Here is a 27,960-nt window from a genome sequence, read left to right as displayed (position 1 = left end):
AGAACGTCTCATGATTTAGCTTCTTTTTGCTTCTTCAATTTTTATCTTAAAATCGAAAACAACCCATAACATTTCATAGAAACGAATTTCTGCGTTTTACCCCATTTCCAGAATTTTGAAAATTTTGTAATTTTACTAACTTTCATGATTTAATAAAATCTTTTCCTTTATCTTCTGTGCTGAAAAATGACACACAAATACATTTTCCATTTTTTCACTTTTTTTCTGCAACATTTTAACACTGTGAGGGCGGAGAGACAACAGAATTAAAGATTCTGTATGTTGTTTTGCAAATTTTCTGGAAAGTTAGTAATGGAGAAGGAAAAGCATGGAAAATGAGGGAGAGAACAGAAGAGAGATAAGATAATTCTTTAAATATAGTTTTTCTTTTCTTTTCTTTTTTTAACACACTTCAGCATTTAGTCCATTTTTTATTCAAATTTAATAATTTCTTTTTAATAAAGTGACCTTTTAAACCTATTTTTGAAAACTTAGGAGCCAAAATGTACATATTCTTCAAAACTCAAAATTATTTTTCCAAAATATATATATATATATATATTGTAAAATTGGAGAGCACAACGGAGCATAGATAGGGAGAAAATATAATATAAAAATAATATATAAAATATAAATAAATAACTTAAATAAAATAAGAAGGTGATGAAATTATGAAATTTGCTCTAATTATTTCCAAAAAGTTGAAATTTCTCACCAATCTTCACAACCTTACAAAATCCACACAATGATCACTATTTATAGGATAATTGGCTAGTAGGAGGTGGAATTAGTTGGATACTAAGGATGTGTAGTCATAAGACATATGGACTACACGTTCAAAGACACATGGGGTAATAGGAGAATGTCATTTGTTCCTCTAGGACACCAAGCTTTGTCACTAATGAGCATCTATTATTATTATAATATTTATAATACTCCCCCTTAGATTCTCATTATATATATGAAATATGTCTTATTAAAATCTTACTAGGAAAAACCCCCATGAAAAAAAAGTCCTAGTGAAGGAAAAAAAGTACGTATTTCATATAATTTATATTTTAAAAGAATATATTTGCGCCCCCTCATGAAAACATCACTCAAAATCTCTGATTCGCTGCATTCCAATGTTGTCCACCAATTTTTCATATGTTACGGTAGGTAATGCTTTTGTAAATAAGTCTACCAGATTATCTTTCAAACAAATTTGTTGTACAGTGATGTCGTTATTTTCTTCAAGATCATGAGGGTAAAAAAGTTTCGATGAAATATGGTTTGTTCTATCTCCTTTAATATATCCTCCTTTGATTTGGGTCATGCAAGTTGTGTTGTCTTCTATAATATTGTTGAACGATTTTTATTAGAAGATAAACCACACGTTCCACAAACGTGTTGAGTCATTGATCTTAGCCATACACATTCTCGACTAGTCTTGTGGATTGCAAGGATTTCAGCATGATTCGAAGAAGTGATTATTATGGTCTATCTCACTGATCGCCATGATACAACAGTTCCTCCACATGTGAATAGATAACATGTTTGAGATCTAGCTTTGTGTAGATCATATAAATATCCAGAATCTACATAACCAACTATATCAAAATTTGATTTATTTCAATAAAACAAACCTAACAGAGTATATACTTAATTCCGTTCCTATGTCTTTTTGTTGAGAAAAACTATATCTAGCTAATAAACATACTGAAAATGCAATATCTGATCTTTTATTATTAGCAAGATACATAAGTGCACCAGTTGCACTAAGATATGGTACTTCAAGACGAAGTAATTCTTCATTATCATCTCCATATCGAAATATATCTTTCCTCACATCTAATGAACAAACTCCTATTGGAATGTTCAATGTGTTGGGTTTCATGCCCTAAAACTCGTAGATAGTGAATGTAATTAAATGGTCGTCATTAATAAATAATTATTAATTTTTTTTATCAATAAGTGTTATTAATGTTTTATTTAATTTTGTCTTATTAACCCTAAAATCCAATAAACTTACATCCTAGACTGTCTTATGAGTCTTAAACTTTATGTAGAGACATATAGGGATCAATGTTCAAGATACAGTCTAAAGGGTCTATAGTACAGAGGTAAGGTTAGGTACCTTATCCTGGTAACACTATGGATACCACCCACTTTGTATTTGATATAAACGCAGTGATCTAATGCATTTGTGTAGGAGACATGCGAGTGGGGGTATCCTAGGCAATGAGTTTGCACAAGACCAAACCGCAAAATAGTAACCACTAGATGTAACTCCGTTAATTAGTTAGGTTTCTATTTCAATAAGATGACCTAGGCAACTTAGTTTTACTCTTAATTATATTGTGAACTTCTGTTCACGAGTGATTGTCCTTTGATTTGTATGGGTGAGAGTGTCCAGTTCGTCGACTCAATATGTCTACCATTTTGGGATAAGACCGAGCGGGTATCTGGGAACATAATCATACAAGATGGATTTCACTCATTCTTGACTTCAGGATAAGTAGATGAGTGTTCCCTTAAGTAGTGTCTCCGGGATTTGAATAAAGGGCCCTAACATCTCACTGGCCCGATAAGGGTTTCTGTTTAATGGTTGTACCATAAACAGGTTGTTCATTAGAGGAGCACTAGTACTTAAGGATGTAGAGGTAACCTATGAGTAAAACGGTAATTTGACTCAATTGGTGTTACAAATACTCGTGAAGGACTAACTTGCTGTTATTGGTCTACATTCGTGGATACAGAAACATATCTGTAGTGAGAAGAGGTCAATTGTGGGTTTTTAGTGGAGTGTGCCTACAGTTAACGAATATTGATTAAATTGGTTAATGAATTTAGCCAATTAATCTCTCATCGTTGGAGCTTCTGATCTGCAGGTTCATTAGATCCCCTTCCTAGTTTGTAAAGGGTATTGAGGTAATTTTTTATTAAATTGAATTTGAAATGTTCAAATTCATAATTGATAATTTTTTAATGTATGTTAATACATTTTAATATAAAGTTTAATTTTAGACTTTATTATTAATTTTGGTTATTATTCAAAATTAATAAATGAGAGAACGAAATATTTGAAAGGAGTTCAAATATTAATTTAATATGAATAAGATTATTATAGGTTAAAAATAATGTGCATTGGATGTGCATTAAAACTATAAGTTACATGAGAGAAATGTTTTTTAGTGTGATTCAAATGGAAAATTAAATTAAATATGTGATATTTAATTAGATGATTAATTAATTGAAGAATTAATTAATTATTTTATTTTGAATTTAATTAAATTGATTAAGTAAAAGCTATAGGTTAGAAATAACATACATTAGATGCACATTAAAACTATAGGTTGTGTGAGAGGAGATCATTTAAATACATTTAATTAAAATAATTATTTATTTTATTTTATTTTATCGGGAGGTTTGCAAGTGGTGGTGCCCAATCCCAATTCAACAAAGAAATTCTACAGAATTGTCAAAAGGTTTGCGAGGTTTGCGAGATAGGGTTTCTTCCCTGTATAATTAGTTTTTTTGGGAATTGCATGCTTAATCGATATTACTTTTTATTCCAATGCAAAATTGTTTTGTTTTTAAATGTCAATTTGAAAAACGAAATGGTTCTATGTTTTGGCTTCCGCTGTGCCTCAGGTTTTCATCCATTGTGAAATTTTTAAATTGACTGATAAATAAATATCTCATCTGCTAAATGCTCAATTTACAAACCAAGGTAAAATTTTGTTTTTCTGAGATGTTTCATCTCAAATTATTTCTTAAGATATTCTATCGCCTTTGAAAGCTCTTTAGGATCTCCAATTATATTTAAATCATCAACATATACAGTTATAGTAACAAATCCTTAATGTGATTTCTTTATAAAAACACACTGACATATTGGACTATTTTGATATCCTTCTTTCAATAAATATCCACTCAAGTGATTGTGTCACATTCATCCTGATTGTTTCAATCCATATAATGATCTCGGTACTTTATTGAATATAATTCTCGGGAATTTGATTTATATGTTTCAGGTAAAGAATTGTGAGGTCCTTTACGAAAGCGGGATCGGTCCCAATTGAAAATTTCACAAAACCATAAAAATACAAAACCTTAAGTATGCATTCTAAAACAAATTTACAACATGCTAAGAAAAAGACTAGAGAAGAAATAGGATTAAGATTTACTAACCCTTGAAGAACCAAAGCCTTCATGAATTTCCTCTCCAAATGGTCACGAACAATCACGATCACGAACCCTATTAGGATCACAAACAGAAACCAAAAAGTCAACACTCTGGAGACTACCACAAGAAAGCCTTCTGTATTCTCCTTAGGGTTGAGAATATGCAAGAGGTGTGGGCTTTGCTTCTATTTTGGTAGAAGGAATGAATGGTTTTTAGAGGATTTTCTTTTTAGATAAATCAATTTTCTAAGAACCGTTCTCTATAATTCTGCATACACCAAAGAAGAAGAAGATACCAATCTTCATCAACTTCCCACGTTTTGTTAAGAGAGAAATAAGGGGATGGAGTTAAGTAACTTCATCCACAATTAAATTCAAATAATAAAATAATAATCAAATTAAAATAATTTTAATTTAATCAATATATAATTATATAATAACCACCTAATTATAATATATATATATATATACATATTATACTATATGTTATATCTATAACATATAACCTATAGTTTATATTATATCAAATATAATATAACCTATAGTTTAAAATTCTCTCATTAACTTATTGTATTTAATATGAAAAAAGTTAATATTAAATTTAATTATATGTCAATCCATATAATTAATATTTTAGTCCTATTCAAATATTTATTTCCTCTCAAATTAAACTTTATATTATAACGTATCAAATACATTATATTAATTATATCATATATAATTAATCTCTCAATTAATTTGAACAATTCAAATTAATCAAAAATTAATTCTCAATTATTCTCAGTTGAGCTACAGAGGGGACCTTATGGACCTATAGATTGAAGCTCCAGTGGTACTTGGATAATTAATTAAACTCCTTTAATTAAATCACCCAACTTCCATTAACTGCCAATCACTCCACTAACCACCGACGGTTGTACTCTTCGCACTACAGATATATTTCTATGTCTATTGGATATAACCAGTCAACAGTGCGATATATCTTCACAAATTGCTCGTAAGTACAACTGGGCCAAAATTACCGATTTTTCTTTGTAGCTACATCTAACTTCTAACTGATCCCTCTAATGAACAATAAGTCATAGTTCAACTATGACCAAACCCCTCTCAGGCCAAGAGAGGGTGTGGCGCCACATTGTTCAAGGCCCAGAATCAGCTTTTAAGGGAGCAATTTATCTACTTACCCCGACTTTAGGGAATGAGTGAATTTCGTTTTGTGTATCTGTGTTCCCAGCTCCCTAATCAAACGAGTCCCCAAAATGGTAGGCTTATTGAGTCGAAGATCTGGTCACTCTCACCCATATAATCAAATGACCGCTTTCATAGGCAGGAGTTTACAATTCACTCAGAATTAAGGTCATGTCACATATGGTCATCCTGGTGAAATGTAAGTCTCTATTATTAACGGCATTATATAATGAGACTATTCCAAATTGTTTTGGCTCTAAATCCTGTAGTTTTGTTGTTGTATGGCCAATACCAATCGTCCAAGGTGTCAATTATAACTGCTGTATTTGGGTATCTAGCTAGATGGAGAGAGATAACCGAATATGATCAACAGAGATCGTGACTATTGGATAGAGGAGGAGATGTAGATGGATAATAGACAATAACAAAAAAGTAATCATGTGAGGCTGTTTTAATACTATTTTTTCTTTTGATCTTTTGATTGTCAGCAAAAGTTTCTTGCAAATTTTTTCTCATGACACTTCAAATAATTCCAATTATCACCAAGTCATTCAGAACTAAGGGTGAGATTTCTCAAAGAAATATGTGAGGAATAGCTTTTGCTTGGAATTATTTCTTCTTGACGATAATTTAACTTCATATGCTCAAAATCATTAAAAGGGATTTCTGTCTTATATGCACAAGTGTGCATGTATGCTTAGCAAAGACTGCATAATGTCACGCCCCACAAAATAGCCCTTAAAATTTCGAAAAAGGACTCCTTAGCATGGACCAAGAGGAGCCACGAAGCCCTGCGATGCCCTAAGAAACCGAGGCATAGTGCCCGTGCGCGCCCCACACGCAGCGTGCGTGGGTACCCACGCGCACGACTGCCCATAGGCCCCTGCCGGATGCCATCCGTGCGCCCCATCCATGCGGCCTTGTCGACGCATGTGCGTGCCCATGCGCGCGAGTCTTCCAGATGCCTCGCCCACGTTCTAGATAGGCTTGGAAGCTTCTAGAGAAGGTTGGGCGGCACCAGCGCCCACGCGAGATGCCTAGCTGACTCATCTAGATAGAATTGGATGTTTATGGAAACCTCTAGAACGTGTTGGACAAGTCTAGACGAGATAGTGGCAGTAAAGGATCGGAAGGTGTTGGATAGGGTGTTGGATAGGTTTGGACGTGACCAAAATATTCTAGAAGGCCCTGGAATATACTTAGATGACTATAGAAAGGCCTAGATAGGCCAAGATGTAATAGGAAGGCTTTAGAATGAGCCACAACCAACCTCCTTAGGTTGGTTAGGACACTACTATAAATAGCCCAAAGGGCTCATTTGTACAGGCATCAAGCCACAAACTCTCCTAAGCAATGCACTCTCATTCTCAAACTCACGAGTGCCTACCTTCTCTCGTCCCTTTCTCCTTGTGCCTTAAACATCCCCAAACCTCCTTAAAGGCTTACTTGGAGTGTCTTGAGCCTAAGAAACACCCAAGTGCCACACGCTTAGCTACTTGCAAACAGTCAGAGTGTGACAGGTGGTATCAGAGCAACGGTCTTGGAACCTAGGTACCCCATAACAACCTTACTGCGCACGTGACGACCGAGGAAGGACACGTATCCCCAGCCGAGCAAGTCATCGAGGGACCTGTGGACGCAAGGAATATCATTCCTCAACCAAACGCTCAAAATCTAAAGGCTTGACAGTGTGAGAACATATGGATGCTCGCCTCACCACTCTTGAGCATGGCTTGGAGGATGTTTAGCTCACTGTTCGTAGGCTGAGTGATGATTATGATGCGTTAGTTAAGGAGAATGCCGAAGTCACCGTGGCAGCCTGTGATATGATTGAAGAGCTTGGCCGATCATTTAGAAGGGAAATCAATGCCCTCACCACTGAGGTGGCTGACCGACGCAAATTGGTTGAAGGTAAGGTCTAAGAACTTTACTCTGAATTAAATAAGGTTCAAACTGAGTGTAGGCCCTTCGTAATGCTAGTGGCCCGGCTTCCACTAGCCACACACCCGCTACGTCCGATATATCTGTCCTTAAGGTGCCCAAACCGGACACCTACAATGGCACCCGTAATGTCACAATGGTGGAAAACTTCTTGTTTGGGCTCGAACAATATTTTGAAGCTCTAGGAGTATTTGATGATAATGCCCGAATAAGCAATGCCCCAACATTCCTATGTGATGCTGCACAATTATGGTGGTGACGGAAGCATACTGAACACGAACGTGGGTTGTGTAGTATCAACACATGGGAACAGTTCAAAATAGAGCTTCGAAAACACTTTGTCCCACATATGTAGATATGGAGGTACGAGGCAAGTTGAGAAGATTGAGGCAAACTGGTAACATCCTTGACGTCAAGGAATTCACAACCCTCATGCTTGAAATCGAAGACCTATCCGAGAAGGATGCCCTTTTCCACTTTAAAGACGACTTGAAAGATTGGGCATGGGTGGAGTTGGATAGGTGTAATGTCCAGACCCTGGATGATGCAATTGCTGCCTCCGAGATGCTTGTCGATTACTCCTTCCAAAATAAGGGGAAAAAGCCTGTGGGGGAGACAAGTTCCATAAGAGGAAGGGTTATCATAGGAAAGATGGAAGAAACTCAAAACCATCCCATGACAAGCGTGAGAAGCCTCAAAATAAAGGTCAGTCCTCTAAACCCCCTAAACCCTGCTTTATATGTGATGGGCCCCATTGGACAAGGGATTGTCCAAACCGAAAGGCCATGAATGCCCTTGTAGCCAAATTCAGTAATGGAAATGAGGATGTGGGGCAATCCAAAGCCATGATGGGGTCACTCCAACAGTTGGCTGCTCTTACAAAGAGCTTAACCCTAAAGAAAGTAAAGAGGGTGGCCTCCTCTATGCTGATGCCCTAGTGTATGGGAAGGCCGCATCGGTCATGCTGGACATGGGTGCCACTCACAATTTTATAGATGAACGAGAAGCCAAAAGGCTTGGCCTAAGCCTCACCAAAGAATAAGGCACCATAAAGGCTGTCAATTCGGGCGCTAAGCCCATACAGGGCATAGCCAAGAATGTTGCAGTTAAACTTGGCGACTGGACAGGTATGTTAGACTTTACCGTTGTGCCCATGGATGACATTAAAGTAGTCTTTGGCCTAGCATTTTTCAACAACGCCCTAGCCTTTCTTGTTCCATTCTCAAAATCCTTGGCGATTATGGACGAGCACAAACTTTGGGTGGTCCCTTTAAAAGGTGAAGAGAGATCCACCAACATGATCTCAGCCTTACAGTTTAAACGAGGGATCACCAAGGGCCAGAGTTATATCCTAGCCTCGGCAAGGACCCTCCACGAGGAGGAAGAGGAAGAGGGGAGCCCAAGCCAGCCTCTTGTCCCAACATGCGTGCAAAAGATCCTTGATGAGTACCAGGATGTCATACCTGTCGAACTACCAAAAAAGTTGCCCCCTCGACGTGGGGTAGACCACGAGATTGAGCTAGAGCCCGACGCCAAGCCACCGGTCATGGCGGCCCCTTATCACATGGCACCCCAGAACTCAAGGAATTGAAAAAGCAGCTGAAAGATCTGCTTGATGTAGAGTACATTCAACCCTCAAAAGCCCCCCACGGTACCCCCGTACTCTTCCAGAAAAGGAAGGATGGGTCTTTAAGATTGTGTATTGACTATCGAGCACTTAACAAAATCACAGCCAAGAATAAATACCCAATTCCTTTGATAGCAGACCTCTTTGATCAACTTGGCCAAGCCTAATACTTTAGCAAAATCGACTTACGATCAGGGTACTACCAAGTAAGGATCAAAGTAGGGGATGAAGCCAAGATCACCTGCGTAACTCAATATGGTGCTTATGAATTTTTAGTCATGCCGTTTGGTCTAACCAATGCCCCGACCACCTTCTGCACACTAATGAACAAACTGTTCCACCCATTTTTGGATAAGTTTGTGCTGGTTTACTTGGATGACATTGTGGTTTATAGCCAGACCCTTGAGGAGCACGTGCAACACTTGAAGCAAGTCTTTCAAGTACTCCGAGAGAACGAACAACACATTAAGGAGAAATGTTCATTTGCCCAGCCGGAGGTGGAGTTCCTTGGACATTGGATCAAGGATGGAAAATTAATGATGGATGCAGCTAAAGTACGTGCCATACGGGATTGGAAACCTCCTACTAAAATACCCGAGCTGCATTCCTTTCTAGGCTTTATCAATTACTATAGACGATTCATTAAGGGCTATTATGCAATTGTGGCCCCCTTACCAACTTGTTGAAAAAGAATGAACCCTAGAATTGGTCAAGGGAGTGCTAACAAGCCTTCGAGGAGCTTAAGGAAGCTGTTTTACAAGAACCAGTCATGGGAATTTCAGATTGCTCCAGGCCCTTTGAGGTACACACTGACGCGTCGGACTATGCAATTGGGGGAGTATCGATGCAAGATGGGCACCCAATTGTGTATGAAAGCCGCAAGTTGAATAACACAGAGTGGCGATATACTATCCAAGAGAAAGAAATGACAGCCATCGTCCAATGTCTACGGACATGGAGACATTATTTGTTAGGTAGCAAATTCACGGTAATGACCGACAACGTTGCTACCAGCTACTTCCAAACCCAAAAGAAGTTGATGTCGAAACAAGCTCGGTGGCAAGACTTCTTGGCCGAGTTTAACTATAAACTCAAGTACAAACCATGTAAGGCCAATGTAGTAGCCGACACCCTCAGTAGGAAGGCCGAATTAGTTGCCCTCACCAGCATACCCACAAGTGATTCCCTTGATCGCATCAAAAGATGTATACAACAAGATCCATTGGCCAAGAATTTGCTCAAATTGGCAAAAGAAGGAAATACCCGAAGATTTTGGGAACAAGATGGCACTCTCCTCACCCTCGCTAGCAGAATCTTTGTGCCTAAATGGGATAACCTACAGAGGGACATTCTCAAAGAGTGCCATGACTCTTTATGGGCTGGACACCCAGGCATGGAAAGAACACTCGCCCTTGTCCGAGATAAATATTATTAGCCACGAATGCAGGATGATGTGGAGGCATATGTGAAAGCATGTCTTGTTTGTCAACGAGACAGAATAGAGCAACAACATCCTGCAGGTCTGTTGGAGTCACTGGCCATTGCCAAAAAACCATGTGATAGTGTCACTATGGATTTCATTGTGGCTCTGCCCAAGTCAAAAGGATATGGCTGCATAATGGTGGTAGTAGATTGGTTAAGCAAATACGCCACTTTTATCCCCTGTCCTGGCGATGTAAAAGTCGATGAGGTAGCATGGCTATTTTTCAAGAATGTTGTGAAGTTGTGGGGAGTGCCTAAAAGCATTATCAGTGAACGAGACCCACGCTTTACGGGCAAGTTTTGGTGAGAATTGTTCAAACTAGTGGGGACAGATCTAACCTTCTCAACGAGCTTTCATCCCCAAAGTGATGGGCAAACAGAGAAAATTAATGCACTACTAGAGACATACTTAAGGCACTATGTTAGTGCCCATCAAAGAAATTGGGTAGATCTCCTTGATATCGCCCAATTCTCCTATAATCACCAAAGGAGTGAGTCCACTGGAAAGAGCCCGTTCGAGATAGTAATGCGATGCCGGGCCAACACACCGAGTGCCTTGATAGCTCCCTATGAGGGACCAAATCCTTCGGCTTACAAATTTGCTAAAGAATGGAAGGAGGAACAAGACATCACTCGATCTTGCCTTGAGAAGGCCGCCTCATATATGAAGAAATGGGCAAATAAGTCGAGGCGTCCCAAGGAATATCAAGAAGGGGACAAGGTGATGGTGAAACTGATGCCAAATCAGTTTAAGTCCCTACGAAAGGTACACAAAGGACTGGTCGGAAAATACGAAGGACCATTCCCCATCATTGCTCGAGTAGGAAAGGCTGCATATCGAGTTGCCCCCTAAACTTAAAATTCATAACGTTTTCCATGTGAGCATGTTAAAGCCCTTCCATGAAGACATGGAAGACCCAAATCAGAGCAAGTCTACTCGAGCGCCAACTGCTGTAGTAATAGAATATGATAAAAGGATCGAAGAAATCATGGCCGAAAGAAAGGTGAAAAGAAGGGGAGTACCCAACTATACTGAGTACCTGGTAAAATGGCACGGGTTACCAGAAGACAAGGCCAGTTGGGAACACGAAGACCTACTATGGCAGTTCCCCAAAAAGATTGAAGAGTATAAGCAAGGCTTGATGAGGACGTTCGCGAGTATAAGTGGGGGAGGGTTTCACGCCCCACAACATGGTCCTCAAAATTTCGAAGGACTCCTTAGCATGTACCAAAAGGAGCCACAAAGCCTTGCGGCGCCCCAAGAAATCGAGGCACAGTGCCCGTGCGTGCCCCATTAGGCGCGTGTGCCCCAGACGTAGCGTGCGCGGGTCCCCGCGCGCACGACTGCCAATAGGCCCTTTCGGATGCCATTTGCACACCCCATCCGCGCGGCCCTGTTGACGCATGCGCGTGCCCATGCACGCGAGTCTTCTAGACGCCTTGCCCACGTTCTAGACAGGCCTGGAAGCTTCTAGAGAAGGCTGGGTGGCACTAGCGCCCATGCGAGTTGCCTAGTTGACCCGAGATGAGTCTGGACAGTCTTAGAGTGGCTGGAACTTGCGAGAGAGTTCTAGACAGTGCTGGAATGACCCGGATAGATCTGGATGTCTCTGGAAATCTCTAGAATGTGCTGGACAAGTCTAGACGAGACAGTGGCAGTAAAGGACTGGAAGGTGCTGGACAGGTCTAGACGTGACCAGAATATTCTAGAAGGCCCCATAATATACTTAGGTGACTATAAAAAGGCCTAGATAAGCCAAGATGTAATAGGAAGGCTCTGGAATGAGCCACAACCGACCTCCTTAGGTCGATTTAGGCCCCTAGGTCAGTTAGGACACTACTGTAAATAGCCCAAAGGGCTCATTTGTACAGGCATCAAGCAACAAACTCTCCTAAGCAATACACTCTCATTCTCAAACTCACGAGTGCCTACCTTCTCTCGCCCTTTCTCACGCTTAGCTACTTGCAAATAGTCAGAGCGTGACAATAAGCTTTCATTAGCCTATGGATTGAATTATAGTTTAAATAAAGTACTAATTATTGTATAATGTAATTATGGGAAATGGTGTGTTCTTGTCCTCTTCCCAAACATGGAAAAATAAATTTCTGGCTGAAACAAATCGTTGGGCTTTTTATTTCTGCTGTGTTTCTATTATCATCTGATAAGGGTCAGTCGGCATGGTTTTCACTCCACTTTGATTTTCTTGACATTTCTCTTTTATCCACGCTTTCCTTTCTCCACTTCTTTTCTGTGATTGTGTCAAATTGTAAGTTTCTATCAGATGCTGCATAGGTTTATTACACTTGTGTGTTAAACTTAGGTTGCTGATTGTGGTGTTCATACGTGTAGGCTGAGGCACCCAAGAAGAAACGCGGTAAGTCATTATATGCAAAAGCCACAGACACTGGTGTGAATCCTCGCGAGGCTGCAAAGAGACTAAACATTGATTGGGACACTGCAGCTGAGATTGAAGATGCCGACTTGAGTGATGACCCAGAAGTGCCTGCCGCTGTGGTTTGTTTTCTTTGCCCATCATCAAAGACATTGCTCTTTAGTCTAACTTATTAATTGTGATAATTCACTCCAGATATTATGGATTTGTTGCCTCATTGCTGTTAGGACAGTATTGGAATTTTGTTAATGGTAACTGAGAGAAGAAAATTTTGCATGATGTCACAATTGCTGATGAGGAAATTAAAATTGAATCGATGCAGGGATATGGAGCACTGTACATAGTGACGGCGTTTCCGGTGATAATTGGCATCTCAGTAGTTCTAATCCTTTTCTACAATTCTCTTCAATAGTGCTTCTTCTATGTGGTAGTAGACGTGGCTGATGATTGCCGGCTGTGGTGGTGGTTTCTGACCTATCACGAGAGTTTGTTATGCATTCAATTTCAAGGACCAGAATGAGTTATTGATGAATTTATGAGATGGCAATTATTAGATGCCGAACCCATGTCTTTCAAGTTTCTCTCTTGTTCTTCTGGCAATTATTAAGAGTGCGACTAATACCTTATTTGTTGCATTGCATGGATTGGTGGGCAGAGTTAGATTGAGTGGTACAAGAGTCTCGTACTTTCCACAAAATGTTTTGATGCATTTTTTTAAAATGTCAACCGTTAAATATTAAAAAGAAAATTTCCATCTTTCCATGCTGCTTGCATTTTGTGTGTGTGTGTGAAAAAGAACATAAAAGCTAACAAGAATTAGGCTGCTTGCATGTTATATGATATCCAAGTCAACCGCGGTGGGACTCAAAAAAAAGAAAAAGATAAAGCGAAGACCCTGATGAGATGCTGTATGTTATCTTAGTTATAATATTGAATTTGGGGGCAGAACATGCAAATCATTACTAAACAAACTGCTCACCACGTCCATATGGTTGTCTCGTTGTTGGTTAAAGTTTAAAGGCCTTCATTCCATTTGAAGACGACAGTATTGATGAAACTGCAGTATGCCAGCCATGGCTGATACAATAGTACCTTTATCTGTTGGCACCACTAGCAGGAGCTACGAATTTGTCGATGATGTGGTTATTGAGGTGTCAACGCAACTCAAGTTGGGAAGCTACAGTGTCCCGAACTCGGCCTACTCATCCCCTCGGTTGGCAGCAAAAAAGAAAGTCCATGATAGTGGGCGGGGGCTGAATCGGAGCAAATCCTGTGGTGAAGGAAGAGGGAAGGCAGTGCCACATAACCTTATCGAGAATAAAGTAATGGTATGGGAGAAAGGGCATAAGCACAAAACAGAGGGGAAAGCGAAACGTTTCAGATGTGGGGCACTATGCTTGTTGTTACCAGTGTTGGGAGGGTTAGGGTTTAAGGTTGGGAAAGGGAAAGAGAAAGGGAAGGAAGAGAGAAAGGAAGAGGCAGAGGAAGGTGAGTGTATATCCATATCCATATCGAGGAGAGTTTCTTTGGAAAAATTTGAATGTGGGTCGTGGGCTTCGTCGGGCATGGTGGTTCATGAGGACGGGGAGTTGGGGAGCCGTTATTTTGATCTGCCAATGGAATTAATAAGGAACAGCGTGGGTGTGCAGACACAATCACCAGTCGGGGCTGCTTTTGTATTCGATCATCATCATCTTCCTATTTGGACCAAACCAAATTTGGCAGAGGAATCAGGAGCTGCATCTCCATGCATCATTACCCCACGCTTGCGCAAAGCCAGAGAAGAGTTCAATGCTCTGTTGGAAGCTCACACTCTATGACATCCACCTTCACCTTGCTCCCTTTGGAGTTGGACCAATCCTCATGTCTTTCTTCTACTTCTTTGTGCTTGCCCAATTCTAACAAAAATATATCAATTTCTTCAGTGGCGCCAAGCCGAGGAATGTTGCATTGAAGCAAAAACCAACTGGGTCAAAATTGTCCCCTATGAATGGTCATTTCATCACAACCGACGCCTGTGATGTTCACAACCACTATTCAATTTCATTTCTTTTTCATCATCTTCAAATCAATGTTTGTTAAACAAAAGGACACCGCTCATTTTGAGGCTCACCAATAATTCAATTGTCTTACTCTTCCAGGGCATGCTGTCTTATTTTATTGTTGTTGAGATTCCCTTTTGCTGAAGAAGAAAAAACACACACGCACAAGAGATTTAATGATCTAACTTTTCTGTTCACTCTTTATTTTTCTCTTCCTAAAATAAACTACTTCGATTTACACTCAATTTCATCTCTAAAATTTTTATCAGGTTTAATACAAAAACTTAATTAAAGGGGGAAAAAAATGAGGGAGAAAAAAAGTTTATAAACTTATGACGATTGAAGTAAAATAAGCTGTATAATATAAGGCTCTTGGTAATTAAACTTATACTGTGTGAGAAAATAGATGATAATAAGAATTGACTGAAATCGTTTGGTATGTTTTAAGAGTTTTGCTAGCTGAAAATACGTGAATGTTCTTAATGATAGTTGGAAGTGTTTCTATTTTGATTTTGGTTACTTTGAAAACTTTTGAAAGATTTGATTGGTTTGATTTGATGAGTCCTTCTTTGAAACTTCATTGTTTGTTTCAAATATTATTAAATAATTTGGTAGGGGCTATCTGAATGTGCCAAGTTCTATTTTTGAAAATTGTATGCTTATTGTGCAGTAACCAAATTTGGAATTGTTTATGATTTGACTAAAGCTTATTTGTGCTAAGGCACATTTTTGTGGTTTGACTTTCTTTGAAATGAAGATTTATGATGTGCGTTGCACTCAAATATCCACACACTTAAGTAATTTGACTGTTGTTTTGGTCGGTTGTTAATTGACATCTCTAATTGACTAAATGAATGACTAGTGTTACCAATGGATAACCTTATCTACCGGGATACATCAATTATGCATCTTTCTTGCATTGCCATTGAAGTAACGAATAACTGAAAGATTGAAAAGCTGTGACTAAAAGACTATTTTATTGGAAGTTTGACTATTGTCCAACATTGCATGGAAAAAAAACAAATGTTTTGAACTTTTATGATTGAATATGCTTTGTTCGGAAGAAAATGTATCGTGAACTTGTTGTAGAAATTGCTTATTGATTATTTTTGTACTCATCTCTATTTTTCAAAATGTTTTTCTTATAAAATTGCAAGCGATAGTTCTAATGGTGATTGAAGGATTAGCGTTTTAGCATAAGAATGAAGAGTCTATTCATGATCTTAGGAATTTATGTTTATGGTGAACCTTTGTTAGCTTTGATCATTCTTAGTTATTACGTCTATTTGTTCAAAATACTAGCTTATTACTTTATGTATGGATGATAATTTTGGCTTGGTGTTTCCAGCCTTGAAAATCAGTTAATTAGATATGCTATTTTAAGTTTTGATTAATATTATTTAGGGGAATTAGGGTGTATGTCATATTTTAGAGTTTGATTTTGAAAAATGGCAAAATCGGCAAATAATAAGATTTATGACAATTCACATGACTTGTACATGACCATGAATTTTCAAATTCCTGTTTTACCCTTGTCTAGTTCGTAGCTTCTGTTATCGGTGAAACTACAAATATATGGTAAGTGTAGAATCATAAACAATGGCGAGTTCTATATACAGGGTAATTGTTGATGCGTTAGTTCTCCACTTTCCATCTATTCATTTGAAAAATTAAAAATAACCACCTTCCTCAAAATAACCACCCTCCCTGATTTTACTTACATAGTTAAGGTATTAATGCAGATTTTATTATTAATTTAGATTTTGTTTAACAACTTTTCATATTAATCTTAGTTGAATTAAATATGCAGATTTTGTTATCAAATTTATATTTTAAATATCCATGTATTATCAAATTTCATTTATCTAATCAAAATTTAAATCTATTCAAATGTTTGAATTGTTTTTCATTATTTTGTACATATGTCTAATAAATTAATTGGAAAATTTTCCATATTTGTAAGTTTTAAATTGTTTTGTATATGTTATTAGAATCAATTGTATATATTATTTCATATTTAGTAACTATGTTAGCTGTTATTTTGATATACTTGACTTGCCCTTAGTTGGTTTGTATGTCCGAAATATTAAATACAATGTAAGTGTAGATGTTGAAGGAGAAATTTTAGACAAATCACAAATTGCCATGTCATTTACTAAATTAATGACCAAATTCTAGATCATCAAATTTGGGACTAATTAGGAGTGGACATGTATCTCGAATTGAAGTTGAAGACAAAGTCCAATGACGCTACGTGGTTCATTGTGACCGTTGAATCCGATAAGATTAATTTAGCCCAATTTGATATTATGATTTGGGTTAAAATTCAACTATGCCCAAAAATAGGTTGAATTTGATCTAAATGTCAAATCAGATCCAAAACCAATTAATTGGGCCCAAAGGCCAGACCCATAGACCAACCAAGTCCAAACCCATGGGCTAACCAGGCCCAAGCCCATAAAGCCCATCAGAGAGCCCTATGAATAGAGGTACTCTTTTCATTCCAGAAGTCAGCAATTCTACACTCCAGAGAGCTTAAAGAGAATTCTCTACAATCAGAAGACTCCTTGACTCCTGAATCTGACCATGCTTGAAGACTGAAGTCCTTTGAAGATACAAACATTTTGAAGACTGAAGTCCTATGAAGATACAATCATTCTGAAGACTGAAGTCCTTTGAAGATACAAGTATTCTGAAGACTGAAGTCCTTTGAAGATACAGGCATTCTGACCATGCTTGAAGACTGAAGTCCTATAGAGATACAAACATTCTGAAGACTGAAGTCCTATGAAGATACAATCATTCTGAAGACTGAAGTCCTTTGAAGATACAATCATTCTGAAGACTGAAGTCCTTTGAAGATACAAGCATTCTGACCATGCTTGAAGACTGAAGTCCTATGGAGATACAGGCATTCTTCCAAAACTTCAACTCCAAGATCATCACGCGCTTCGCTTCTTCAAATCAAGCGTACGCATTCGACTGAGAGAGAATCAAAGGATCAAGTACTAGAGATCGAACCACATCACATCAAATCAACATCAACACCAACTCAAGTTCAACTCCACAAAACAAGTTTCTTCGGAAGCCTCGTGCAAGCACTAATCATCCAAGAAGATCAACAAGCTTAAAGGCCGATCGTTCAAGAAGATCATCAAGCCCAAAGGCCAATCATCCAAGAAAATCAACAAGTCCAAAGGCCGATCATTCAAGAAGATCATCAAGCTCAAAAGCCGATCGTCTAAGAAGGTCATCAAGTCCAAAGGCCGATCATCCAAGAAGGTCATCAACCGATCATCCAAGAAGATCAACAAGTCCAAAGGTCGATCATTCAAGAAGATCAACCAGCTTAAAGACTATAGTTTATTTTGAAAGCATCAAAATATTATGTATTAGAGATTGTACTCACTTTTCACAAAATTAATATAAATACAAAGTTCAAGTTCCATGAACTAAATTTCTCTTGAAATCTTGTGCGAACAAATTGGCATGCTCGAGGGGACCTTTCTACCTCTCATCTCTCTCTTGTCATCCAAATCAATAAATCTACATATGGTACTAAAGAAAGTTGCATCTAAAGCTACCATCGCAAGCGACACTTACATAAGTTCTGTCATCACGGAGAAAATCTGGGAACAGTTGATGGAATCTCCTAAAGGCAAGATCATTATAAGAGAAAATTCCTTGTTTGACAACTCTGCCTCTGCTTCTGACCAATCAAAGGAAGAATCATACCTTGACGTAGTGCCTGTCATGATGGTTGATGTAACGACTGAGTTAGCCATGGCAAAGATGGAAAGGAAGATAAATCTCCTAATGAAGGTTGTAGAGGAGTGAGATCATGAAATCACTGCTTTAAGAGATCAGATATAGGCTCGAGATACTGTTGAGTCGAGTCAATCTCTAGCTACAAAAGTCGATGACAAAAGAACAACTGTCTTGCAGGAAGACCAGTCGCAACAATCTACCTCTGTCGCCGCCCTGCCAGTTCAACAGCTTCAGGATATGATCACAAACTCCATAAGAGCTCAATATGAAGGACCGTTGCAAACTTCTTTTTTATACTCCAAGCCATACACCAAGAGAATTGACAACCTGAGAATGCCAGCTGGGTATCAACCTCCAAAGTTCCAACAGTTTGATGGAAAGGGCAATCCCAAACAACATGTTGCTCACTTCATCGAAACCTGTGAAAATGCAGGAACCAGAGGAGATCAGCTAATCAAGTAGTTCATTTGTACCTTGAAAGGAAACGCTTTAGATTGGTATACTGATCTAGAGCTGGAAGCGATTGATAACTGGGAACAGTTGGAAAGAGAGTTCCTCAACCGCTTCTACAGCACAAGGTGCACCATTTGCCACATCCTGCCCCAGACCGCCCTCTTAGCCTAGGAAAGGGTGAGGCTTTAGCAGTTATCAACCCTTTGGTTGACACTTACTGCCTAATAACTCTTGCGGAAATAATTCTGATACCAATGAACAAAATTCAACTTACAACTCATTAAGTAGGCCCACTTTATTACAACAACGTGTCATTTTTACAACTTCAAGACTTAATTACAAATTAAAACAACAACTGTAAAACCCTCCGGAAGTGTAACTGTGGCACGTGGCAGACTTTGACCTTAGCAGCACCCTGGAACTCCTCGTCTTTCGCTACCTGGGGGGGGGGGGGGGGGGTGTAAAACATAAAACATGGAAAACATGAGCTATACAGCCCAGTGAGTGGTGCCTTTTGATAAACAAATAACTTTGTCAACATAAATATACTTTTGGGAAAGCAATACATAGTCAACAAGAACATTACCACAAGTTTATTATTATTTTCCAACCAAACCGCTGGACAATCTTCAGCTCGACTGCTGGTTAAAACAATCAACCCCAGCTTGACCGCTAGTTATCACATAATGAAAACACCCCCAGTACTTTCACACGTATACTAAGACAACAACAATTCCTGTGGAAACTTTCCCTGTACCCTATTATCCCGCCAATGTGTGCACATCGACTATTTTTCCGTTAGCTATGCTTAGGTAACTTGACTATATTTCCCGCCGGTCGTCACCGACTATAATTTCCCGCCGACCGAAGTCAACTATATTTTCTCGCCAAGTACCTTTTCAAGCATGCTAACTATATATCCCGGGTACAATTCCAGTTTCCAACACAAACATACAAGCAATATCTTAATAAGCATAGTAATCAGATTAACACATATCCCTGATCATGCCAATTTGACATTATCCCCTATATATATTTACCTATATATAGTATTCATATCAACAATACAACACACAATAACCACTCACCTTGGTTGGTTAGGAACTTTCCTTTCCGAAGTTCCTTAAGTTTCCTTGGTTTCCCTTTTGAATCATAAATTCCAGATTCAAATATCAGCTTATATTAGCCATAGTTCCAGATCTTATTTTAAGATATTTTCTTCTGCAAACATTTTCTAAAATGTCTCAGAAAACTTACCATAAAATCTTAGCTCATAACTTCTTGTGGTTTGGCCGGAATCATCAAAATATTAAGACTAGCCCAGCTTACCCGACAGCTCGACCCTTCTGTCTTTTCCTCATTTTCCAGCCTGATTCCTTGGAGCTTCTTCTCCAGTAGCTCTACCATGAAACTAGACTCTTTTATCTTTTCGATGGCTTTGGAATCACATCAAACGCACGAGTAAATTGGGAGAACTCCTCGTCCTAATTTGATGCGTCATCTTCAGACTTCACTGTCCAATGCGTCCTCTTTGAAATTCTATGACTAATGCATGGATTTGGCTCCAACGCAAGGTTTGCTCAACTCTCCCACTCTTTTTACAGTATTTCTGAATTGTGATATAAAAATGAAGTCTTTTGGCCCTATTTATAGGCGTTCAAACCTTCTCCAAAGTTGACACCACCTACTTGGCTGCATGTCCAAGTGTCTCCTCCTCACCCCATCAACGCAATGCTGTGATTGATGTAAGCTAAGTGTCTTCCTCCCACGTTGCCAACGCATGAGCTTCTAATTTGATGCAACCACCTCAAATTCTTAAGGCTTAAGGCTTCCTCCCAAGAAGACACATGGTTTGATGATGTTTTCTAAGTGATCTCATCCTTTATATGCGTCCAACTCTTGGATTTTCAACGCATAGTCCACTACTCAACGCCTAGCAACCCAACTTAGCCATCGCAAGAACTAGCCATCACCAACGCATAGGATGGCCGCTCATTCTTGATGCATGGCTTACTAGGTATCACTGCACGACTTGCTCGACATGGGCACATGGTGCTTGGCATAGGCGCTGGCCGCTCGACGCATGGGCGTGTGGCTTAGGTGCTGGCCATCGACGCATGGGCGTGCTTGGCCGCATGGGCATGGCCGTTCGACAGGGCGCTCGACAGGCTCGGTAGTGCTCAACGCATAGGCTGGGTACATCGACGCATGCCTGGGCAATTTGGCCGAGGCTGCTCGACCATGGCTGGGCATTTGGCCAAGGCTGCTTGACGCATGGCTAGGCATTTGGGCGAGGTTATTCGATGCATGGCTGGGCATCTGGCCGAGGTTGCTCAACGCATGCCACCCTCCAACCCTCATGCCATCCCAATGCCTTACTTCCATTTTCCTTCCTTCACCAACACATCCAACGCATCCATCATCTAATGTATCCAACGCATCCAACGCATCCATCAACCTAATGCGTTGGTCTAACCTCCAAGGAATTCGTCACTCCCACTTTAAATTCTCTCTTTGCCCAAGTAATCTTTCCAAGATCTTATGGCCAATGCATGACAATGCCTAGTCTAACACTTAGTCAATTTTTCATCAATTTAAGCTTAACTCAAAACTACTCAAGGAAAATCTATTCAATACTTAGAAATTTTCCTTCATTTTAACATAGGATTTAACTTTCACCTAGTTAATCCTTTAATCACCTGCTTAAGTAGGAAAAATGGAAATTCGGGTTTCACACCATTAGCATGATGGAGCTGACAAACACAAAATAGCGGAAAGAAGAGTCGATCATCGACTACATCAACCGATGGAGAGCTCTGAGTTTGGATTGCAAAGATAAACTCACTGAATTATTTGCAGTGGAGATATGCACCCAAGGCATACACTGGGAACTTCTCTACATTCTACAAGGGATAAAGCCTCGTACATTTGAGAAGTTGGCAACACGCGCTCATGATATGGAGTTGAGCATCACCAACAGGGGAACTAAAGATTTCCTAGTCTCTAAAGAAAGAAAGGATAAGGAAGAAATTAAGAGCACTAAAGAGATCATGAGTAGTGCCACAAGAGAATCTATGGTCGTTTAGATGACTTCGCTGAAATTTTCCTCCAAAGGAAAAGAAACAAAGTTTGAAAGAAAGCATGATGGAGGCCAGAAGCATCGCCCAACTCTCAAAGAAAGACGGGAGAAGGTTTATCCATTCTCCGACTCTGATATTGCCGACACGTTGGAGCAATTATTAGAGAACAACTTATTCATCTGCCAGAATGCAAGCGCTCGGAACAAGCAAGAAAAGTAGATGATCCTAACTACTGTAAGTATGATCGAGTCATTAGTCACTCGGTTGATAAGTGCTTCATGCTGAAGAAGCTGATTTTAAAGTTGGCTCGTGAAAAGAAGATTGAGCTGGAGCTTGATGAAATAGCTCAAACAAATCATGCAATAGTAGTGATGACTTTAAGTGTCCTAACATCATCTTGTTAGCTTTAGAGCTTCAAACAAACCAAGTATTTTGATGATAACAAATTCAGATTTTTTGTACTAATATTTTCAGTGTTTCAGAATCACTATCTTGTAGAGCTCGGAAAGACGATTCCAACACAATTTGAATCGCTTAAATCGGAGTTCAAACGAGAAAGTTATAAGCAAAAGAAGATTGGAGAGAAAATCCAACGTGGTAGTGACACGTGGCACCTTGCTGACGTGGCACACAAATGGCCAATATTGATGACGTGGCAGCTGGTGGCAGATGGCGTGATACTCCAACAGTCACTTTTTGCTGACGTGGCAATGATGTGGCATATGATGTGGCAATGACGTGACGACCGTGGATGAATGAGATAATGACAAGTGGCGGTCACCCAGCTTTAAGCGCGGACGCGCGTGTGCACCGCACGTGCCTGCGGTTTCTTCACAAAATGCGACGCGTGACGCTCAATCTCCTCCCCTGTGCGCGTGGTGCTCATATCATTCGGCTATTTTTTATTTTCATTTTTATTTTCTTATTTTCCTTTAATTTCTTGATCCAATTTTCTCCAAATTCTCACCAAATTTCAGCCTTTTCAAATTTGATTTTCTTCTTAAATTGTCATCCTTCAAATCCTTTTTTATTCTCCAAATCTCAATAATTCCAATTTTTCAATACCTCTCTTAATTACAAATCCTTTCCTTTTCTATTTTTATTCAATCTCCACCCTTCATTTGCAATCATATCCAATGACCAAAATTTATCCTCTTCGCCTATAAATTCGACTTGATTTTACTCTTCATTGACACACCAAAAAGCTATCAAGTTTTAAAGCTCTCAATTCTCTCTACTCTCAAATTCTTGTTCTCCTTGCTCCTAAATTGGCCTAGAGTTATTTTTGTGAGTTTTTTTAGTGCTCAACTCGTGTATTTAGCCTTCAAGAGGTAATATTGTGAGGTTTTCTTTTAATTTTTGGGAATTGTATTAAGGTGTGGGTACACCTTGAGTGGTGAGAAAAAGAAATTGGTTTGATCTTGAACTAGTAAAAAGGATCTTGGGTTTCTCTTTAGCCTAAGAAAAAGAGGGTCGTGTGTTGGCTTGGTCCTCACCTGCAAGAGGATCACTTAGTGAAATACCCAAGAAGGAGTCTTGGAGAGTGGAGTAGGCAATTTGCCGAACCACTATAATTCCCAGTGTTTTCTCTTCCTCTCTCTCTTTTATCTCTGGTTTTCATTTTTTTACTTCTTGTCTTAGTTATTTTTTAATCTTTCCTAATTGTATGATTTAATTTTTAGTGTGTTATTTAAATTTATCCCTGATTAAATTGTCTTTAAATTTGAAGTTATCATAGCTTGCATGGTTTAAGTTTTGTCTTGCATAAATTTTCTTTAATTAAATTAGTGGGTTAACTTTTTTGAGCATTGTTTGAAGATAAAATTATTTTTTAAAAATTGGTAGTCAACCTTATTCACTCCCCCTCCCCCCTCTAGTGTTGCCTTTAGATCCTACAATTGGTATTAGAGCAGGTAGTTCGGTTTTCTTATTTCAAAAAAGTTTTGTATTTTTTTTCTTGATTTTACATTATGTTTTTTTTTTTAATCTTATTAAATCTGGATTTTTTCTAATTTTTGCAAAAAGTTTGAAAAATTGAGTTTTAAAAGCTGTTTTCATTAGAAATTTTTTTCTTGAAAATTGGTTATTAAAACCTTATTTTTTTTCTCTACTTCTTAATCTTTGAAATATTTTTGATTAAAATCTAAATTTTGGAAAAGTATTTCTCTTTACAAAAAACTTTAAAAAAATATTATATTTTCTTCCTCTTTCGAAAAACTTAATTGTTCGAGCTTATGGCAACTACTGAAATAAATAGGTATGGTGAAGGTCAATCTACCACTAAGCCACCTTTGTTTGATGGAAATAATTATGCATGGTGGAAAACTAGGATGAGAATTTATTTGATTTCTATTGACTATAATCTATGGAAAATTGTTTTTAATGGTTCTTTAATTCCTACTAAGATAGTTGATAATAAAGATATTCCTAAGGAAGAAAAAGAGTTTAATGATGAAGATAAAAAGAAGTTTTCTATTAATGCTAAAGTCATGAACTGTCTGTTTTGTACTATATGTCCTGATGAGTTTAATCGAGTCTCTGCATATAATTCTGCTAAAGAAATTTGAGATATACTTGAAGTAACTCATGAAGAAACTAATCAAGTTAAAGATTCAAAGATTAGCATATTAGTTCATAATTATGAATTGTTTAAAATGGATGCAAATGAAACTATATCTGAAATATTTACTAGGTTCACTAATATTGTTAATGCTTTGAAGGGATTAGGAAAATCTTATACTACCTCTGAAAATATGAGAAAAATTCTTAGATCATTGCCTAAGAGTTGGGAAGCTAAGGTGACGGCGATCCAAGAAGCAAAAGACCTCTCAAAACATTCATTGGAGGAGCTCGTTGGATCTCTCATGACACATGAGATGATCATGAAGGCCAATATGGAAGAAGATGTCAAAAAGAAGAAGAGCCTAGCATTAAAGTCCACTCAAGTTCAAGAGGACTCTGAAACTGAAGCTGAACTAAATCATGAGGAGTTCGCTTACTTGACCAAGAAGTTCAAAAAGCATTTTAGGAAAAGGAACTTCTCAAAGAAAGTCAACAATCAAGAAGGCAAAGGAGAAAAGAGCAACAGAGATACAATCATCTATTATAAATGCAAAAAGCCTGGACACGTGAAGTAGGACTGTCCTCAAAGAAAAGCCATTTCAAAGAAGAACAAAAAGGCCATGAAAGCTACTTGGGATGAAAGCGAATCTGAAAGCGAGGAAGAAGTAGCAAATCTGTGCTTTATGGCTTTTGGAGACGACAACGACGACGATGATGAGATAAGTCTTGAAAACCTTACTTTTGATGAGCTCATTGATGCATATAATGAAGTTAAAATTGAATTTGAAAAACTAGGTTGCAAATATATATCTCTTAGGAAGAAAAATGCTAAATTAGCTCTTGAAAATAATAATTTATTAATTGAGCTAGATAATCTAAACGAGAAAAATGAGACATTAGGAAAAGATCTAGATTTATCTAAATCAAATTTGCATGCTTTAAAAGAAGAGTATAAATTATTAGAAAATAAAAATGAAGATATTTTAGCTACTCTTTTAAAGTTTACAAATGGGAAAAAGAATTTAGATATCATGATGGGTAAGCAACAATGCATATTTGATAAAAGTGGCTTAGGTTATAAACCTCACCAAAAAAAAAAAAATAAAAAAAAAAAAATTACAAACTACTTTATCAAAGAAGGTTCCATTATTTGTCATGCATGTGGAAAACATGGTCATAAAGTTTATGCATGCAGTTTAAGAAAAATCAATATTATGAATGAAAAGAGATGGATTCCTAAATTTTTGTTAGCTAAACCCCAAGGACCCAAACAAATTTGGGTACCTAAGGTTACATCTTGAGAATTAATTCTCTCAGGTATGTTTGAGATCCATAAAAAATAAGTGGTACTTGGACAGTGGATGTTCAAAAATATGACTGGGGACCACACAAAATTCACATACCTAGAAAAGAAAGATGGAGGATACGTTACCTTCGGTGACAATAAAAAGGGTAAGATTGTTGGCAAAGGTAATATTAGTAACAATTCGAATTTCTTATTGAAAATGTTTTGTTGGTTGATGGTTTAAAGCATGATTTATTAAATATTAGTCAATTATATGATAAAGGATATAGAGTAATTTTTAGTAAAAATTATACAATAGAAAATGCATGTGATGGAAAAGTTCTGTTTGTAGGAAATAGAGATAAAAATGTTTATACTATTGATCTATTAGATTGTCCTATAGTAGAAAATAAATGTTTATCTGCATTGCATGAAGATTCGTGGTTATGGCATAGAAGGTTAGGTCATGCTAGCATGCATTTAATTTCAAATATTTCTAAGAAATCCCTTGTTAGAGGTCTTCCAAAATTAAACTTTGAAAAAGATAAAGTTTGTGATGCTTGTAAAATGGGTAAACAAACTAAGTCTTTTTTCAAACCAAAGAAAATGGTTTCTACTTCTAGACCTTTGCAACTGTTATATATGGACCTTTTTGGACCTACTAGAGTTGCAAGTCTAAGTGGAAAACATTATGTGTTTGTTATAGTTGATGATGTTTCGAGATTTACTTGGGTTTTATTTTTATCTCATAAGGATGAAGCTTTAAAATATTTTATTAGATTTTCAAAAAGAATTCAAAATGAAAAAGGCTTTATGATTTCGAAAATTAGAAGTATCGTGGAGGAGAATTTGAAAATGTTTATTTTGAAAATTTTTGTGAAGAAAATGGAATTTCTCATAATTTTTCCTCTCTAAAAACACCTCAACAAAATGGTGTTGTAGAAAGGAAAAATCGATCTTTACAAGAATTAGCTACCTCCATGCTTAATGAATATGATTTACCAAAATCTTTTTGGGCTGAAGCTGTTAATACTGCATCTTATGTAATGAATCGTGTTTTAATAAGACCTGTTTTAGATGAAACTTCTTATGAGCTTTTTAATAATAAAACTCCAAATATTAGCTATTTCAAAGTCTTTGGTTTGCAAATGTTTTATTTTGAAAGACAAAGGGAAACTTGGAAAGTTTGAGTCAAAAACGGACATTGGCATATTCTTAGGATATTCTACATGTAGTAAAACATATAGAATTTTTAATAAAAGAACTCATGTACTTGAAGAGTCAATGAATGTTGTTTTTGATGAAACACATGTTGCCACTAATAAAGTTTCTGCTAGTGATGAATTAGAAATATCTGTTGAAGATCTTAGTATTAAAGATAGGGAAGCAGTATCAAATGAATCTCAGAAAGAGCCAGAAAAATCCCTCCTCAGGATTGGAGATTCTCCACTCACTATCCTCAGGAGTTAATAATAGGTGATGTATCTCAAGGGGTAAGAACTCGCTCTTCTTTAAGTGCCTTAAATAATGTTGCTTTCGTGTCTCAAATTGAACCAAGTCTTTTAAAGATGCTGAATCTGATGAGTTCTGGTTAATTGCTATGCAAGAAGAATTAAATCAATTTGAAAGAAATCATGTGTGGAACTAGTCCCGCGTTCTAGTGATCATCCTGTTATAGGTACGAAATAGATATTTAGAAATAAAATGGATGAATCTTGTAATATTGTTAGAAATAAAGCTAGACTAGTTGCTTAAGGCTATAGTCAAGAAGAAGGAATAGATTATGAGGAAACATTTGCTCCTGTTGCTAGATTAGAATCTATTCGCATGCTGCTTGCATTTGCATCTCATAAGAATTTTATTTTATTTCAAATGGATGTAAAAAGTGCTTTCTTAAATGGTTTCTTAATGGAGGAAGTGTATGTTGAACAACCTCCTGGTTTTGAAAGCTTTGATAATCCAAATCATGTTT

At 37.7% G+C, this 27,960-nt stretch overlaps 1 protein-coding gene across 1 annotated transcript; it reads left to right on the top strand.

Annotated features, from left to right (window-relative positions):
- Positions 1–5,770: 5,770 nt before the first annotated feature.
- Positions 5,771–14,941, top strand: LOC150030472 (uncharacterized). The gene is made up of 3 exons (XM_090309690.1): positions 5,771–5,795; positions 12,756–12,920; positions 13,121–14,941. The coding sequence occupies exon 3, from the start codon at positions 13,863–13,865 to the stop codon at positions 14,616–14,618; it is 756 nt and encodes a 251-aa protein (XP_090165816.1). The 5' UTR covers positions 5,771–5,795; positions 12,756–12,920; positions 13,121–13,862; the 3' UTR covers positions 14,619–14,941.
- The last annotated feature ends 13,019 nt before the right edge of the window (positions 14,942–27,960 follow it).

Source organism: Benincasa hispida, unplaced genomic scaffold (genome assembly GCF_027475165.1).
Source record: "Benincasa hispida cultivar pf3 unplaced genomic scaffold, pf3_genome.v1.1 HicScf189, whole genome shotgun sequence".
Taxonomy (NCBI): Eukaryota; Viridiplantae; Streptophyta; class Magnoliopsida; order Cucurbitales; family Cucurbitaceae; genus Benincasa; species Benincasa hispida.
This window is presented reverse-complemented; position numbering and strand designations above follow the sequence as displayed.